The sequence below is a fragment of the Pelobates fuscus genome, chromosome 2, assembly GCF_036172605.1.
Source record: "Pelobates fuscus isolate aPelFus1 chromosome 2, aPelFus1.pri, whole genome shotgun sequence".
Taxonomy (NCBI): domain Eukaryota; kingdom Metazoa; phylum Chordata; class Amphibia; order Anura; family Pelobatidae; genus Pelobates; species Pelobates fuscus.
In genome coordinates, this window is record NC_086318.1 from 5,566,573 (window position 1) to 5,585,354 (window position 18,782).

Sequence of the window (18,782 nt, forward strand, 5' to 3'; positions counted from 1 at the left end):
GACAGCAGTTACATTGTAATGTCCGTATCCCTTTAGTGTAAAAGATATTGGGGGTTTGGTTAATTACCCCCTCCAGTGTGAGCTGCTGTGTTCCCTGAGTATTCTACAGACAGCAGTTACATTGTAATGTCCGTATCCCTTTAGTGTAAAAGATATTGGGGGTTTGGTTAATTACCCCCCTCTAGTGTGAGCTGCTGGGATCCCCGAGTATTCTACAGACAGCAGTTACATTGTAATGTCCGTATCCCTTTAGTGTAAAAGATATTGGGGGTTTGGTTAATTACCCCCTCCAGTGTGAGCTGCTGTGTTCCCTGAGTATTCTACAGACAGCAGTTACATTGTAATGTCCGTATCCCTTTAGTGTAAAAGATATTGGGGGTTTGGTTAATTACCCCCTCCAGTGTGAGCTGCTGTGTTCCCTGAGTATTCTACAGACAGCAGTTACATTGTAATGTCCGTATCCCTTTAGTGTAAAAGATATTGGGTGGTTTGGTTAATTGCCCTCCTCCAGTGTGAGCTGCTGGGTTCCCTGAGTATTCTACAGACAGCAGTTACATTGTAATGTCCGTATCCCTTTAGTGTAAAAGATATTGGGGGGTTTGGTTAATTGCCCCCTCCAGTGTGAGCTGCTGGGATCCCTGAGTATTCTACAGACAGCAGTTACATTGTAATGTCCGTATCCCTTTAGTGTAAAAGATATTGGGGGTTTGGTTAATTACCCCCTCCAGTGTGAGCTGCTGTGTTCCCTGAGTATTCTACAGACAGCAGTTACATTGTAATGTCCGTATCCCTTTAGTGTAAAAGATATGGGGGGGTTTGGTTAATTGCCCCTCCAGTGTGAGCTGCTGGGATCCCTGAGTATTCTACAGACAGCAGTTACATTGTAATGTCCGTATCCCTTTAGTGTAAAAGATATAGGGGGTTTGGTTAATTACCCCCTCCAGTGTGAGCTGCTGTGTTCCCTGAGTATTCTACAGACAGCAGTTACATTGTAATGTCCGTATCCCTTTAGTGTAAAAGATATTGGGGGTTTGGTTAATTACCCCCCTCTAGTGTGAGCTGCTGGGATCCCCGAGTATTCTACAGACAGCAGTTACATTGTAATGTCCGTATCCCTTTAGTGTAAAAGATATTGGGGGTTTGGTTAATTACCCCCTCCAGTGTGAGCTGCTGTGTTCCCTGAATATTCTACAGACAGCAGTTACATTGTAATGTCCGTATCCCTTTAGTGTAAAAGATATTGGGGGTTTGGTTAATCGCCCCCTCCAGTGTGAGCTGCTGGGATCCCTGAGTATTCTACAGACAGCAGTTACATTGTAATGTCCGTATCCCTTTAGTGTAAAAGATATTGGGGAGTTGGTTAATTACCCCCCTCTAGTGTGAGCTGCTGGGATCCCCGAGTATTCTACAGACAGCAGTTACATTGTAATGTCCGTATCCCTTTAGTGTAAAAGATATTGGGGGTTTGGTTAATTACCCCCTCCAGTGTGAGCTGCTGTGTTCCCTGAGTATTCTACAGACAGCAGTTACATTGTAATGTCCGTATCCCTTTAGTGTAAAAGATATTGGGGGTTTGGTTAATTACCCCCCTCTAGTGTGAGCTGCTGGGATCCCCGAGTATTCTACAGACAGCAGTTACATTGTAATGTCCGTATCCCTTTAGTGTAAAAGATATTGGGGGTTTGGTTAATTACCCCCTCCAGTGTGAGCTGCTGTGTTCCCTGAGTATTCTACAGACAGCAGTTACATTGTAATGTCCGTATCCCTTTAGTGTAAAAGATATTGGGGGTTTGGTTAATTACCCCCCTCTAGTGTGAGCTGCTGGGATCCCCGAGTATTCTACAGACAGCAGTTACATTGTAATGTCCGTATCCCTTTAGTGTAAAAGATATTGGGGGTTTGGTTAATTACCCCCTCCAGTGTGAGCTGCTGTGTTCCCTGAGTATTCTACAGACAGCCGTTAAATTGTAATGTCCGTATCCCTTTAGTGTAAAAGATATTGGGGGGTTTGGTTAATTGCCCCCTCCAGTGTGAGCTGCTGTGTTCCCTGAGTATTCTACAGACAGCTGTTACATTGTAATGTCCGTATCCCTTTAGTGTAAAAGATATTGGGGGTTTGGTTAATTACCCCCTCCAGTGTGAGCTGCTGTGTTCCCTGAGTATTCTACAGACAGCAGTTACATTGTAATGTCCGTATCCCTTTAGTGTAAAAGATATTGGGGGTTTGGTTAATTACCCCCCTCTAGTGTGAGCTGCTGGGATCCCCGAGTATTCTACAGACAGCAGTTACATTGTAATGTCCGTATCCCTTTAGTGTAAAAGATATTGGGGGTTTGGTTAATTACCCCCTCCAGTGTGAGCTGCTGTGTTCCCTGAGTATTCTACAGACAGCAGTTACATTGTAATGTCCGTATCCCTTTAGTGTAAAATATATTGGGGGTTTGGTTAATTACCCCCTCCAGTGTGAGCTGCTGTGTTCCCTGAGTATTCTACAGACAGCAGTTACATTGTAATGTCCGTATCCCTTTAGTGTAAAAGATATTGGGGGTTTGGTTAATTGCCCCCTCCAGTTTGAGCTGCTGGGATCCCTGAGTATTCTACAGACAGCAGTTACATTGTAATGTCCGTATCCCTTTAGTGTAAAAGATATTGGGGGTTTGGTTAATTGCCCCCTCCAGTTTGAGCTGCTGGGATCCCTGAGTATTCTACAGACAGCAGTTACATTGTAATGTCCGTATCCCTTTAGTGTAAAAGATATTGGGGGTTTGGTTAATTACCCCCTCCAGTGTGAGCTGCTGGGATCCCTGAGTATTCTACAGACAGCAGTTACATTGTAATGTCCGTATCCCTTTAGTGTAAAAGATATTGGGGGTTTGGTTAATTGCCCCCTCCAGTGTGAGCTGCTGGGATCCCTGAGTATTCTACAGACAGCAGTTACATTGTAATGTCCGTATCCCTTTAGTGTAAAAGATATTGGGGGTTTGGTTAATTACCACCTCCAGTGTGAGCTGCTGGGTTCCCTAAGTATTCTACAGACAGCAGTTACATTGTAATGTTCGTATTCCTTTAGTGTAAAAGATATTGGGGGGTTTGGTTAATTACCCCCTCCAGTGTGAGCTGCTGTGTTCCCTGAGTATTCTACAGACAGCAGTTACATTGTAATGTCCGTATCCCTTTAGTGTAAAAGATATTGGGGGGTTTGGTTAATTACCCCCTCCAGTGTGAGCTGCTGTGTTCCCTGAGTATTCTACAGACAGCAGTTACATTGTAATGTCCGTATCCCTTTAGTGTAAAAGATATTGGGGGGTTTGGTTAATTACCCCCTCCAGTGTGAGCTGCTGTGTTCCCTGAGTATTCTACAGACAGCAGTTACATTGTAATGTCCGTATCCCTTTAGTGTAAAAGATATTGGGGTGGTTTGGTTAATTGCCCCCTCCAGTGTGAGCTGCTGTGTTCCCTGAGTATTCTACAGACAGCAGTTACATTGTAATGTCCGTATCCCTTTAGTGTAAAAGATATTGGGGGGTTTGGTTAATTACCCCCTCCAGTGTGAGCTGCTGTGTTCCCTGAGTATTCTACAGACAGCAGTTACATTGTAATGTCCGTATCCCTTTAGTGTAAAAGATATTGGGGTGGTTTGGTTAATTGCCCCCTCCAGTGTGAGCTGCTGTGTTCCCTGAGTATTCTACAGACAGCAGTTACATTGTAATGTCCGTATCCCTTTAGTGTAAGAGATATTGGGGGGTTTGGTTAATTACCCCCTCCAGTGTGAGCTGCTGGGATCCCTGAGTATTCTACAGACAGCAGTTACATTGTAATGTCCGTATCCCTTTAGTGTAAAAGATATTGGGGGTTTGGTTAATTGCCCCCTCCAGTGTGAGCTGCTGTGTTCCCTGAGTATTCTACAGACAGCAGTTACATTGTAATGTCCGTATCCCTATAGTGTAAAAGATATTGGGGGTTTGGTTAATTGCCCCCTCCAGTGTGAGCTGCTGTGTTCCCTGAGTATTCTACAGACAGCAGTTACATTGTAATGTCCGTATCCCTTTAGTGTAAAAGATATTGGGGGGTTTGGTTAATTACCCCCTCCAGTGTGAGCTGCTGTGTTCCCTGAGTATTCTACAGACAGCAGTTACATTGTAATGTCCGTATCCCTTTAGTGTAAAAGATATTGGGGGGTTTGGTTAATTACCCCCTCCAGTGTGAGCTGCTGTGTTCCCTGAGTATTCTACAGACAGCAGTTACATTGTAATGTCCGTATCCCTATAGTGTAAAAGATATTGGGGGTTTGGTTAATTGCCCCCTCCAGTGTGAGCTGCTGTGTTCCCTGAGTATTCTACAGACAGCAGTTACATTGTAATGTCCGTATCCCTTTAGTGTAAAAGATATTGGGGGGTTTGGTTAATTACCCCCTCCAGTGTGAGCTGCTGTGTTCCCTGAGTATTCTACAGACAGCAGTTACATTGTAATGTCCGTATCCCTTTAGTGTAAAAGATATTGGGGGGTTTGGTTAATTACCCCCTCCAGTGTGAGCTGCTGTGTTCCCTGAGTATTCTACAGACAGCAGTTACATTGTAATGTCCGTATCCCTTTAGTGTAAAAGATATTGGGGGGTTTGGTTAATTACCCCCTCCAGTGTGAGCTGCTGTGTTCCCTGAGTATTCTACAGACAGCAGTTACATTGTAATGTCCGTATCCCTATAGTGTAAAAGATATTGGGGGTTTGGTTAATTGCCCCCTCCAGTGTGAGCTGCTGTGTTCCCTGAGTATTCTACAGACAGCAGTTACATTGTAATGTCCGTATCCCTTTAGTGTAAAAGATATTGGGGGGTTTGGTTAATTACCCCCTCCAGTGTGAGCTGCTGTGTTCCCTGAGTATTCTACAGACAGCAGTTACATTGTAATGTCCGTATCCCTTTAGTGTAAAAGATATTGGGGGGTTTGGTTAATTACCCCCTCCAGTGTGAGCTGCTGTGTTCCCTGAGTATTCTACAGACAGCAGTTACATTGTAATGTCCGTATCCCTTTAGTGTAAAAGATATTAGGGGGTTTGGTTAATTACCCCCTCCAGTGTGAGCTGCTGTGTTCCCTGAGTATTCTACAGACAGCAGTTACATTGTAATGTCCGTATCCCTTTAGTGTAAAAGATATTAGGGGGTTTGGTTAATTGCCCCCTCCAGTGTGAGCTGCTGTGTTCCCTGAGTATTCTACAGACAGCAGTTACATTGTAATGTCCGTATCCCTTTAGTGTAAAAGATATTGGGGAGTTTGGTTAATTTCCCCCTCCAGTGTGAGCTGCTGTGTTCCCTGAGTATTCTACAGACAGCAGTTACATTGTAATGTCCGTATCCCTTTAGTGTAAAAGATATTGGGGGTTTGGTTAATTGCCCCCTCCAGTGTGAGCTGCTGTGTTCCCTGAGTATTCTACAGACAGCAGTTACATTGTAATGTCCGTATCCCTTTAGTGTAAAAGATATTGGGGAGTTTGGTTAATTTCCCCCTCCAGTGTGAGCTGCTGTGTTCCCTGAGTATTCTACAGACAGCAGTTACATTGTAATGTCCGTATCCCTTTAGTGTAAAAGATATTGGGGGTTTGGTTAATTACCCCCTCCAGTGTGAGCTGCTGGGTTCCCTGAGTATTCTACAGACAGCAGTTACATTGTAATGTCCGTATCTCTTTAGTGTAAAAGATATTGGGGGGTTTGGTTAATTGCCCCCTCCAGTGTGAGCTGCTGCGTTCCCTGAGTATTCTACAGACAGCAGTTACATTGTAATGTCTGGATCCCTTTAGTGTAAAAGATATTGGGGGTTTGGTTAATTACCCCCTCCAGTGTGAGCTGCTGGGTTCCCTGAGTATTCTACAGACAGCAGTTACATTGTAATGTCCGTATCCCTTTAGTGTAAAAGATATTGGGGAGTTTGGTTAATTTCCCCCTCCAGTGTGAGCTGCTGGGTTCCCTGAGTATTCTACAGACAGCAGTTACATTGTAATGTCCGTATCCCTTTAGTGTAAAAGATATTGGGGAGTTTGGTTAATTTCCCCCTCCAGTGTGAGCTGCTGTGTTCCCTGAGTATTCTACAGACAGCAGTTACATTGTAATGTCCGTATCCCTTTAGTGTAAAAGATATTGGGGGGTTTGGTTAATTGCCCCCTCCAGTGTGAGCTGCTGTGTTCCCTGAGTATTCTACAGACAGCAGTTACATTGTAATGTCCGTATCCCTTTAGTGTAAAAGATATTGGGGGGTTTGGTTAATTACCCCCTCCAGTGTGAGCTGCTGGGTTCCCTGAGTATTCTACAGACAGCAGTTACATTGTAATGTCCGTATCCCTTTAGTGTAAAAGATATTGGGGGTTTGGTTAATTACCCCCTCCAGTGTGAGCTGCTGGGTTCCCTGAGTATTCTAATATTATTATTATTTTTTTTTTATATTTTTAATATTTAATTTTTTTCTGGAGTGGACCTTAGTGTGTTTAGATTACTGCCCCAGCTCTCGTTTCATAATGAAAAACTATTAAATTGGCCTTTTATTCCGGCTCCAGGAGAGCCTCCTATCTCCCTTCTACACTTATAGGTAAGCATTGACACACAGATCTGCTACTAATGTTCCTCATATTGCAGCATTGATGCAAGTTTGGCAGCTGCGAGGAACTACCTAGGAGATTTCTGAAAGTTTGGATTTACCTTGAAATTCTCACTTTTTTAATCCTTCAGAGAAAGACCATTAACCCGTAAACCTCTTCAGTTAGCTAAAGACTTTATTGGACGTTAGTGTGCCTGTAACTGCTACTACTAACCCCGTTATCGTAACCGCTCCCTAATCTCAGTATAAAAACAGAAATCCGCCCTCCAGCTATCTGTTTCCCCTCTTACTTCCGCCCTCATTAATCCACCTGAGTAGAGCGGGAGGGTCATCGCCTGTCCGTGGTCTGCTTTTCAGAATACTGTTCTACCAGTTCAATTTGGGTTCTGTCAGTACTGTACGTTCTTGAACTGCGACATCCCATAACGCAATACAGTTAACCACGTGAGGCCCAGAATGCTGCAAAAGGTTTTTTTTTCCTTCTAAAAGCTATATAAAGTTGAGCGTGCAATATTAAAAGTAAATACAGGTAATTATTCCGGCCGTAAGCCGTAAAACACATCCTTTTATGAAACAGAAAATGAAGCATTAAAGGAACACTATAGAGTAATGAACCAAACATGTATTTCTGACACTATAGTCCTGAAGTGGCTGTTTAGTTGACTGTCCCCCTCCGGCCTGGCCCCACCACCGTGCTGGGATCTATTTAGCGAATTATTGAGAGGCTAATGTGCATTCCCAGCAAAATCCCTCGCTGCATCAATCAGCATCTCCTCATAGCAGTGCATTAAATCAATGCATCTCTATGGGGAGCGATCTGCGTCTGCATGCAGAGTGTGGAGACGCTGCATTAAATCAATGCGTCTCTATGGGGAGCGATCTGCGTCTGCATGCAGAGTGTGGAGACGCTGGATTAAATCAATGCGTCTCTATTGGGAGCGATCTGGGTCTGCATGCAGAGTGTGGAGACGTTGCATTAAATCAATGCGTCTCTTTGGGGAGCGATCTGCGCCTGCATGCAGAGTGTGGAGACGCTGCATTAAATCAATGCGTCTCTATTGGGAGCGATCTGCATCTGCATGCAGAGTGTGGAGACGTTGCATTAAATCAAAGCGTCTCTATGGGGAGCGATCTGCGTCTTCATGCAGAGTGGGGATACGCTGCATTAAATCAATGCGTCTCTATTGGGAGCGATCTGCGTCTGCATGCAGAGTGTGGAGACGCTGCATTAAATCAATGCGTCTCTATGGGGAGCGATCTGCGTCTGCATGCAGAGTGTGGAGACGCTGCATTAAATCAATGCGTCTCTATGGGGACCGATCTGCGTCTGCATGCAGTGTGTGGAGACGCTGCATTAAATCAATGCGTCTCTATGGGGAGCGATCTGCGTCTGCATGCAGAGTGTGGAGACGCTGCATTAAATCAATGCGTCTCTATTGGGAGCGATCTGGGTCTGCATGCAGAGTGTGGAGACGTTGCATTAAATCAATGCGTCTCTTGGGGAGCGATCTGCGCCTGCATGCAGAGTGTGGAGACGCTGCATTAAATCAGTGCGTCTCTATTGGGAGCGATCTGTGTCTGCATGCAGAGTGTGGAGACGTTGCATTAAATCAATGCGTCTCTATGGGGAGCGATCTGCGTCTGCATGCAGAGTGTGGATACGCTGCATTAAATCAATGCGTCTCTATTGGGAGCGATCTGGGTCTGCATGCAGAGTGTGGAGACGCTGCATTAAATCAATGCGTCTCTACGGGGAGTGATCTGCGTCTGCATGCAGAGTGTGGAGACGCTGCATAAAATCAATGCGTCCCTAGGGGAAGCGATCTGCGTCTGCATGCAGAGTGTGGAGACGCTGCGTTAAATCAATGCGTCTCTATGGGGAGGGATCTGCGTCTGCATGCAGAGTGTGGAGACACTGCGTTAAATCAATGCGTCTCTATGGGGAGCGATCTGCATCTGCATGCAGAGTGTGGAGACGCTGCATTAAATCAATGCGTCTCTATTGGGAGCGATCTGCGTCTGCATGCAGAGTGTGGAGACGTTGCATTAAATCAATGCGTCTCTTTGGGGAGCGATCTGCGCCTGCATGCAGAGTGTGGAGACGCTGCATTAAATCAATGCGTCTCTATTGGGAGCGATCTGCGTCTGCATGCAGAGTGTGGAGACGCTGCATTAAATCAATGTGTCTCTATGGGGAGCGATCTGCGTCTGCATGCAGAGTGTGGAGACGCTGCATTAAATCAATGCATCTCTATGGGGAGCGATCTGCGTCTGCATGCAGAGTGTGGAGACGCTGCATTAAATCAATTCGTCTCTATGGGGAGCGATCTGCGTCTGCATGCAGAGTGTGGAGACGCTGCATTAAATCAATGCGTCTCTATGGGGAGCGATCTGCGTCTGCATGCAGTGTGTGGAGACGCTGCATTAAATCAATGCGTCTCTATGGGGAGCGATCTGCGTCTGCATGCAGAGTGTGGAGACGCTGCGTTAAATCAATGCGTCTCTATGGGGAGCGATCTGCGTCTGCATGCAGAGTGTGGAGACGCTGCATTAAATCAATGCGTCTCTATGGGGAGCGATCTGCGTCTGCATGCAGAGTGTGGAGACGCTGGATTAAATCAATGCGTCTCTATTGGGAGCGATCTGGGTCTGCATGCAGAGTGTGGAGACGTTGCATTAAATCAATGCGTCTCTTTGGGGAGCGATCTGCGCCTGCATGCAGAGTGTGGAGACGCTGCATTAAATCAATGCGTCTCTATTGTGGAGACGCTGCATTAAATCAATGCGTCTCTATGGGGAGCGATCTGCGTCTGCATGCAGAGTGTGGAGACGCTGGATTAAATCAATGCGTCTCTATTGGGAGCGATCTGGGTCTGCATGCAGAGTGTGGAGACGTTGCATTAAATCAATGCGTCTCTTTGGGGAGCGATCTGCGTCTGCATGCAGTGTGTGGAGACGCTGCATTAAATCAATGCGTCTCTATGGGGAGCGATCTGCGTCTGCATGCAGAGTGTGGAGACGCTGCATTAAATCAATGCGTCTCTATGGGGAGCGATCTGCGTCTGCATGCAGAGTGTGGAGACGCTGGATTAAATCAATGCGTCTCTATGGGGAGCGATCTGCATCTGCATGCAGAGTGTGGAGACGCTGCATTAAATCAATGCGTCTCTATTGGGAGCGATCTGCGTCTGCATGCAGAGTGTGGAGACGTTGCATTAAATCAATGCGTCTCTTTGGGGAGCGATCTGCGCCTGCATGCAGAGTGTGGAGACGCTGCATTAAATCAATGCGTCTCTATTGGGAGCGATCTGCGTCTGCATGCAGAGTGTGGAGACGCTGCATTAAATCAATGTGTCTCTATGGGGAGCGATCTGCGTCTGCATGCAGAGTGTGGAGACGCTGCATTAAATCAATGCATCTCTATGGGGAGCGATCTGCGTCTGCATGCAGAGTGTGGGTACGCTGCATTAAATCAATTCGTCTCTATGGGGAGCGATCTGCGTCTGCATGCAGAGTGTGGAGACGCTGCATTAAATCAATGCGTCTCTATGGGGAGCGATCTGCGTCTGCATGCAGTGTGTGGAGACGCTGCATTAAATCAATGCGTCTCTATGGGGAGCGATCTGCGTCTGCATGCAGAGTGTGGAGACGCTGCGTTAAATCAATGCGTCTCTATGGGGAGCGATCTGCGTCTGCATGCAGAGTGTGGAGACGCTGCATTAAATCAATGCGTCTCTATGGGGAGCGATCTGCGTCTGCATGCAGAGTGTGGAGACGCTGGATTAAATCAATGCGTCTCTATTGGGAGCGATCTGGGTCTGCATGCAGAGTGTGGAGACGTTGCATTAAATCAATGCGTCTCTTTGGGGAGCGATCTGCGCCTGCATGCAGAGTGTGGAGACGCTGCATTAAATCAATGCGTCTCTATTGGGAGCGATCTGCATCTGCATGCAGAGTGTGGAGACGTTGCATTAAATCAATGCGTCTCTATGGGGAGCGATCTGCGTCTTCATGCAGAGTGTGGATACGCTGCATTAAATCAATGCGTCTCTATTGGGAGCGATCTGCGTCTGCATGCAGAGTGTGGAGACGCTGCATTAAATCAATGCGTCTCTATGGGGAGCGATCTGCGTCTGCATGCAGAGTGTGGAGACGCTGCATTAAATCAATGCGTCTCTATGGGGACCGATCTGCGTCTGCATGCAGTGTGTGGAGACGCTGCATTAAATTAATGCGTCTCTATGGGGAGCGATCTGCGTCTGCATGCAGAGTGTGGAGACGCTGCATTAAATCAATGCGTCTCTATTGGGAGCGATCTGGGTCTGCATGCAGAGTGTGGAGACGTTGCATTAAATCAATGCGTCTCTTGGGGAGCGATCTGCGCCTGCATGCAGAGTGTGGAGACGCTGCATTAAATCAGTGCGTCTCTATTGGGAGCGATCTGCGTCTGCATGCAGAGTGTGGAGACGTTGCATTAAATCAATGCGTCTCTATGGGGAGCGATCTGCGTCTGCATGCAGAGTGTGGAGACGCTGCGTTAAATCAATGCGTCTCTATGGGGAGCGATCTGCGTCTGCATGCAGAGTGTGGAGACGCTGCATTAAATCAATGCGTCTCTATGGGGAGCGATCTGCGTCTGCATGCAGAGTGTGGAGACGCTGGATTAAATCAATGCGTCTCTATTGGGAGCGATCTGGGTCTGCATGCAGAGTGTGGAGACGTTGCATTAAATCAATGCGTCTCTTTGGGGAGCGATCTGCGCCTGCATGCAGAGTGTGGAGACGCTGCATTAAATCAATGCGTCTCTATTGGGAGCGATCTGCATCTGCATGCAGAGTGTGGAGACGTTGCATTAAATCAATGCGTCTCTATGGGGAGCGATCTGCGTCTTCATGCAGAGTGTGGATACGCTGCATTAAATCAATGCGTCTCTATTGGGAGCGATCTGCGTCTGCATGCAGAGTGTGGAGACGCTGCATTAAATCAATGCGTCTCTATGGGGAGCGATCTGCGTCTGCATGCAGAGTGTGGAGACGTTGCATTAAATCAATGCATCTCTATGGGGACCGATCTGCGTCTGCATGCAGTGTGTGGAGACGCTGCATTAAATTAATGCGTCTCTATGGGGAGCGATCTGCGTCTGCATGCAGAGTGTGGAGACGCTGCATTAAATCAATGCGTCTCTATTGGGAGCGATCTGGGTCTGCATGCAGAGTGTGGAGACGTTGCATTAAATCAATGCGTCTCTTGGGGAGCGATCTGCGCCTGCATGCAGAGTGTGGAGACGCTGCATTAAATCAGTGCGTCTCTATTGGGAGCGATCTGCGTCTGCATGCAGAGTGTGGAGACGTTGCATTAAATCAATGCGTCTCTATGGGGAGCGATCTGCGTCTGCATGCAGAGTGTGGATACGCTGCATTAAATCAATGCGTCTCTATTGGGAGCGATCTGGGTCTGCATGCAGAGTGTGGAGACGCAGCATTAAATCAATGCGTCTCTACGGGGAGTGATCTGCGTCTGCATGCAGAGTGTGGAGATGCTGCATTAAATCAATGCGTCTCTATGGGGAGCGATCTGCGTCTGCATGCAGAGTGTGGAGACGCTGCTTTAAATCAATGCGTCTCTATGGGGAGCGATCTGCGTCTGCATGCAGAGTGTGGAGACGCTGCGTTAAATCAATGCGTCTCTATGGGGAGCGATCTGCATCTGCATGCAGAGTGTGGAGACGCTGCATTAAATCAATGCGTCTCTATTGGGAGCGATCTGCGTCTGCATGCAGAGTGTGGAGACGTTGCATTAAATCAATGCGTCTCTTTGGGGAGCGATCTGCGCCTGCATGCAGAGTGTGGAGACGCTGCATTAAATCAATGCGTCTCTATTGGGAGCGATCTGCGTCTGCATGCAGAGTGTGGAGACGTTGCATTAAATCAATGCGTCTCTATGGGGAGCGATCTGCGTCTGCATGCAGAGTGTGGAGACGCTGCGTTAAATCAATGCGTCTCTATGGGGAGCGATCTGCGTCTGCATGCAGAGTGTGGAGACGCTGCGTTAAATCAATGCGTCTCTATGGGGAGCGATCTGCATCTGCATGCAGAGTGTGGAGACGCTGCATTAAATCAATGCGTCTCTATTGGGAGCGATCTGCGTCTGCATGCAGAGTGTGGAGACGTTGCATTAAATCAATGCGTCTCTTTGGGGAGCGATCTGCGCCTGCATGCAGAGTGTGGAGACGCTGCATTAAATCAATGCGTCTCTATTGGGAGCGATCTGCGTCTGCATGCAGAGTGTGGAGACGTTGCATTAAATCAATGCGTCTCTATGGGGAGCGATCTGCGTCTGCATGCAGAGTGTGGAGACGCTGCGTTAAATCAATGCGTCTCTATGGGGAGCGATCTGCGTCTGCATGCAAAGTGTGGAGACGCTGAACGTAGGTGCTGCCCATTGTGCAGCTCTGGCACAGGAAGCACCTCTAGTGGCCGAGTGACTGCCCCTAGTGGTGTTACTTGCCGTAATGTAAACACTGCCGTTTAAAATGAATCTATACATATCTGTAAACATGTAACTGGAAAGCACATAACATACTATGTATCCAAATCTGTTCTAGGAGCTGAGAACTTTGACCTCATTAGACTTTCCACGTATCGGACCGCATGCAAGCTTAGATTTGTGCAGAAAAGATGCAACTGTAAGTTTGGTTTTATATTTCATATTTTGTGATAAATAATGTTTAGTGATTAATTGGAGCTTCACGGTTTGAACTGTAGTGGTTATTGTCCAAGTAGAGTGCAGGCTGTGTCCCCTTTGGGGCCCCTGGTATGCGGCACAACCCTCACTCAAGTCTGAAATCAGCATTAGAATGGTCAGTTTTGACTATATTTGGAAGACGTTGATAGGCTGTGCTTGTCAGCTCACACTCTGTGTGCTCCTAGTATACTGTGTGACGCAGAATCACAGGATGGCGCCAGTGGCCTGCTAGCACCATAACCACTACAACAGGTTAAGGGTCTCCTAATGGAATAATAAAATAAAAGACTTGCATCCAGCTGATATAACTTCTGGAAGCAGGATAAGACGGGACTGGATAAACTCAGACGCTAGGTATCAGGGATGCCATGGGGGCTGATGATCATGGGACCACTCTCTGTTATTAGTTATAGATTGTTTGTTTGTATCTTAGTACATCTGGTCGACATCTGGAATATGATTGAAGCCTTCCGTGACAATGGCCTTAATACACTGGATCACAACACCGAGATCAACGTGTCCAGACTAGAAACCATTATCTCCTCGATCTACTACCAGCTGAACAAACGCCTTCCATCCACACACCAGATCAGCGTCGACCAGTCTATCAGCCTTCTGCTCAACTTCATGATAGCTGCCTATGACAGGTGTGTGTGAAGAATTGGAATCGACATCCTGTGATTTCATACAACGATGAATCTATCTAGTGGTTAACGTCCTGATATGTGACCATGGGGAGACTAAATAGCGTTCCTTATTAAAGGGTGCTCCAAGCACCATAACCTGGGCTGAGTTCTGGGCTGGCTAATATTTAATCTGTGCATATTTGGCACCATCTTAATTCTGCTAATTTTTTTGCCATAAAAACAAAATGGTTCCATTTTCAATCAGATGATAATGTACTATAGACGTTTTTATCTTCTGCTCTGTAAATTTAACTTTAATCATAAACAGGAGGCTGCTGCCCACTCTAGCATGTAATTTACAAAGCAGAATATAAGAAATTCTAAATTAAACAAACTGTGCAAAAATACATTATAAATATAAGATTAGACTGACTTTACAGGATGTGTTTAGGAAGGCTGTGTAAGTCACCTGCAGGAAGGCGTGACTCGGGCTGTATAAACAAAGTGATTTAACTCCTAAATGGAAGAGATTTGGGCAGTGAGACTGCATGGGGCATGATCGATACATTAAAACTACTTGATTAGAATAAAGCTGTCCTTTTAAATTTGAAATTCACCTTGAATTCTCTTTTTAGTGAATAACCCAATAATCATTGTGGCTCATGTGAGATTCTGAAATGTAATTGACCTCTTACACGGAGTGACAGAGGAGGGTCAGTGATCAATCTGTTATCGAACAAAGCTAGCCGACGGGTGTCATGAAAGGACTCCTTCCTTTGCTATAGCACCAACATATGCTGCAGCGCTGTAAAATTCCAATGTGGAAATATAAAAAGAGAAATTATTACAAGTGTTTAAAGGAAGAGTTTAATGACGATCCTGTTCGAATGAGCTTACAATGTAGAGGTGGTGGAGTGTGAAAGCACAATGAGAAACGTGGAGGATTAAATAGCACTAATTATGGCTTTTTTGGGTAAGCTTTTAAAATGATTGATTTATCTACACAAGTTCCCCTAGACTTTAAAGCGGCACTGTCATGCCGAACTTACCTTTCCTCAATCTCTTCCTCTTCTCCCCCTCTCTCGGGATCTGTTATTCTTTTCTTCCTGTCTTCTTTAGTTTTCTTTAAAATCATAAGACAAAGTAGGGACTCTTTGTCTTATGGAGGATTCCTCCGCTTGACCAGCTCTGACCAGTGCTTCATTTCCGCTGGTCAGAGCAATTTTCCCATGATCCCTAGCTTTCCTCCCTGTTCCCACAATGCTTCCTGTCAGTATTGCCGAACGTCCTGTCACTTAGACAGAACGCCGGCAAAACTGCCGAATTGCATCCTAACAGAATGAGAAGAGTTTCTCCATTGGTGTTAGGATGCAATTCGGTACTTTGATCGTATCGGAATTTCATTCTAATGAATGAAACTCCGATCCTATTCATTGCGGCGGCTGCATCTTGCAGCCGCTTAGTAGATAACTCCCTAATTCCCACGGTATCAGGGAGCTATCTACTAAAAGGCTGAAAGACCTGAATTGGTCTTTCAGCCACATTTACTAATACTAAGTAAAGATTACTTAGTATTAGTAAATAATATGCCCCTACTCGCTATATCGCGAGTAGGGGCATGTCTGTAAAACCCCCCCCCCCCAAAAAAAACCTAATAAACACCCCCTCCCTGCGCGGGGGTTAAAGATGGGGGGGACCTACTGTCCTCCCCCCCGGCCCCCACCCCCGAGTGGTGGGTAGGGGCCCTAATAAAACAATAAGGGGGGGGGGCCTATTGTCCTCCCCCCCGGCCCCCACCCCTGCGCGGTGGGTGGGGGCCCTAATAAAACAATTAGGGGGGGGGGACCTACTGTCCTCCCCCCCTGGCCCCCACCCCTGAGCGGTGGGTGGGGGCCCTGATAAAACAATAAGGGGGGGGACCTATTGTCCTCCCCCCCCTGGCCCCCACCCCTGCGCGGTGGGTGGGGGCCCTAATAAAACAATAAGGGGGGGACCTATTGTTCTCCCCCCCGGCCCCCACCCCTGCGCGGTGGGTGGGGGCCCTAATAAAACAATAAGGGGGGGGGGACCTACTGCCCTCCCCCCCTGGCCCCCACCCCTGCGCGGTGGGTGGGGGCCCTAATAAAACAATAAGGGGGGGGACCTACTGCCCTCCCCCCCTGGCCCCCACCCCTGAGCGGTGGGTGGGGGCCCTAATAAAACAATATGGGGGGGGGACCTACTGTCCTCCCCCCCTGGCCCCCACCCCTGCGCGGTGGGTGGGGGCCCTAAATGAACCCCCCCCCCATCAAGGTGACTAGGGGTCCCAAGCCCCTAGTCACCGCCCCCCCCCACCCAAAACATTCTATCCCCTACCTACCCCCCTTACCCTAAAAATAGTGAGGGGGGAATAAAATAACTAACCTGTAAAAAAAAAAGAATTAAACTTACCATTTGACGTCTTCTTTTTTCTAAATTCTTCTTTCTTCAGCCCCCCAAAAGGCCAAATAAAAATCCATCATACCCATCGCACTTTAAAAAAAACCAAAAAAAAACGAGCGCAAACAAAAATGAATCCATGTTCACCCATGGAGGGCACGCCGCGTACTGAGCTCCGCAGGGCGGGTCAAGGCTTATAAAGCCTTGCCCCGCCCTGCAATTAGGCTTAGAACACACTGATTGGTTGGTTTAAACCAATCAGAGTGCTCTGTGTCATTTTACACAGCGTGGGAAAATTCAAAAGAACTTTCCCACGCTTGTAAAATTACACAGATCACTGTGATTGGATGTAGGGGGTGGGGGCCAGGGGGGGAGGACAGTAGGTCCCCCCCCTTATTGTTTTATTAGGGCCCCCACCCACCGCGCAGGGGTGGGGGCCAGGGGGGAGGACACTGTTTAGTGGACATGCCCCTACTCGCGGTATAGCGAGTAGGGGCATTGGGGAGATTTTAATCTCCCTTGTGCTATTATGGGGGTCATATTGACCCCCATAGAGTGAGAGGGGGACCTGGGGGGGCTTATGAAGTGGTGGGGAGCTCTGCTCCCTGCCGCTTCTATAGTTACATATTACAAGGAGGGAGCTGCACGCCGGTAGCTCCCTCCTTGTAATAAACTGAACGAACAAACGAACACTGATACTCAGTGATACTCAGTGATACTCAGTGATACTCAGTGTTACTCAGTGATACTCAGTGATACTCAGTGATACACAGTGATACTCAGTGATACTCAGTGATACTCAGTGTTACTCAGTGATACTCAGTGATACTCAGTGTTAGTTTGTTCATCTGATTTTTTCTATTCATTCATTCGTCTGTCTGATGAATGAATGAATAGATGAAATTCCCGTTCGCATGTCCAGGTGTTTCACTTGGCATGTGCGGGAATCTTACAGTCTGTGTAGTGTGGGTAGATGACGTGTCCCACAGGGACTTCACCTACCCACACAAAGATGGCGGCGCCAGAAAATAAAGATAAAAAATAGGTAATATGGGGGGCTCAGGGGCATTAGGGGGTGACTAGGGGGTCGATTGGATGTAGTGGAGGCGGGAGGGGGGTAAAAAAAAAACGGGATTCGGCATGACAGTGCCGCTTTAATGGGGAGTTCTGGAGATAAGCATTTTGAGCAGTTTTTCTAACAGATTGTGGCCATTTCTAAAGTTTATCCAGAAACGTTAAACGGAGTCCTAACTTAGAACAGGAGACGAGACCTCATTCAGGATTGAAAGTGACCCCAGGCGGCTGTTCTCCATCCGGAGAAGCTAGTTTTAGGAGACTTATTAAAGGTTTGACAAGTTAGGAGAGTCTAATGGGAAATGCAGGCTGTTTCGTAAATGGATCTTATGTGGGAAATCCTGACAGCAGTACGGGCAAATCAATATAAAATAAACGAGTGTTTATTAGAAATCACATTGTGCTGTAATGTTTTTTATTGTAGCCAGTTACAGGCAGACATGGCGTCCATGGAGTTAACCCTATCTCCCTTCTACCTTACAAACTATTCAAACTGGGCTCTCTCCACCCCCAACTCTAAATATAGTAGGCCGCCTTCCATTTTCATACCCACCGAGATAAAACCATCACTGTTCATTGTCACTGCTTGCTTTCTCCATTAAGAGGGCCTTTAGCTTGGTCAGTGATTCTTCCGTTTTATTAATAGCTCCATGAACCAATCTACAATTGTAATATAAAATATAAGAATATATATTCAGCGACACGTCTCCATTAGCCTCCTCCCAGTGTTAGAGCGGACTCTGCTGCTTGATTGTAGATTAAAGGACGACTAAAAGATGTCCATGTGAAATACACCTCTAGTGACCATCTTCCTGAGAGCTACTAGAGGCACTTCCTGTGAGACAATGCAGCTTATAAAGCAGTATGTGATTAGCACAGTGAATTGCTGCGCATACACACTAGCCCGCCAATGCTTCCTTATGGCTGATCTTGATGATCTCAGCCTAAGAGACGGAGTGAAACCACCTTTTAAATCTTTACGGGGGGAGAGCGGACTCTAAATTGTCAGGGGAACTGTGTAGCGATAGAAATACGTTTAAATTCTCTAGTGTTCTTTTAGGCATTAGATGCTCTGTTGTTGGCTAAAGCAGGCCAGGACTCAGAATAGATGCTTACAATTTGGAAGGACACTTTCTCTGGGGTGCATGGGAGAGGCTCACAAAATGCAGAGTGAGGCGGTGGTTTTTCTTGGCCATGAACAGGGATCTGATGTAATTTCCTCCTAATAAAATACAGTTCGTGTTTTTTAGGTTAATGGTGAGACTGCTGTGCTAGCGGCTAATTACAGAGAAGCATTGCATTCTGGGGGATTATTGCCATTAATTACTGCTGGTGGCA

At 46.8% G+C, this 18,782-nt stretch overlaps 1 protein-coding gene across 3 annotated transcripts in view; it reads left to right on the plus strand.

The window, feature by feature from the left end:
* Positions 1-18,782, plus strand: part of DTNB (dystrobrevin beta) — a 261,550-nt gene that overhangs the window by 6,607 nt on the left and 236,161 nt on the right. For all 3 annotated transcript variants that reach the window (XM_063441890.1, XM_063441891.1, XM_063441892.1), the window contains exons 2-3: positions 13,187-13,267; positions 13,760-13,973. In XM_063441890.1, the coding sequence (XP_063297960.1) occupies positions 13,187-13,267; positions 13,760-13,973 (295 nt within the window). The remainder of the gene's footprint in view (positions 1-13,186; positions 13,268-13,759; positions 13,974-18,782) is intronic.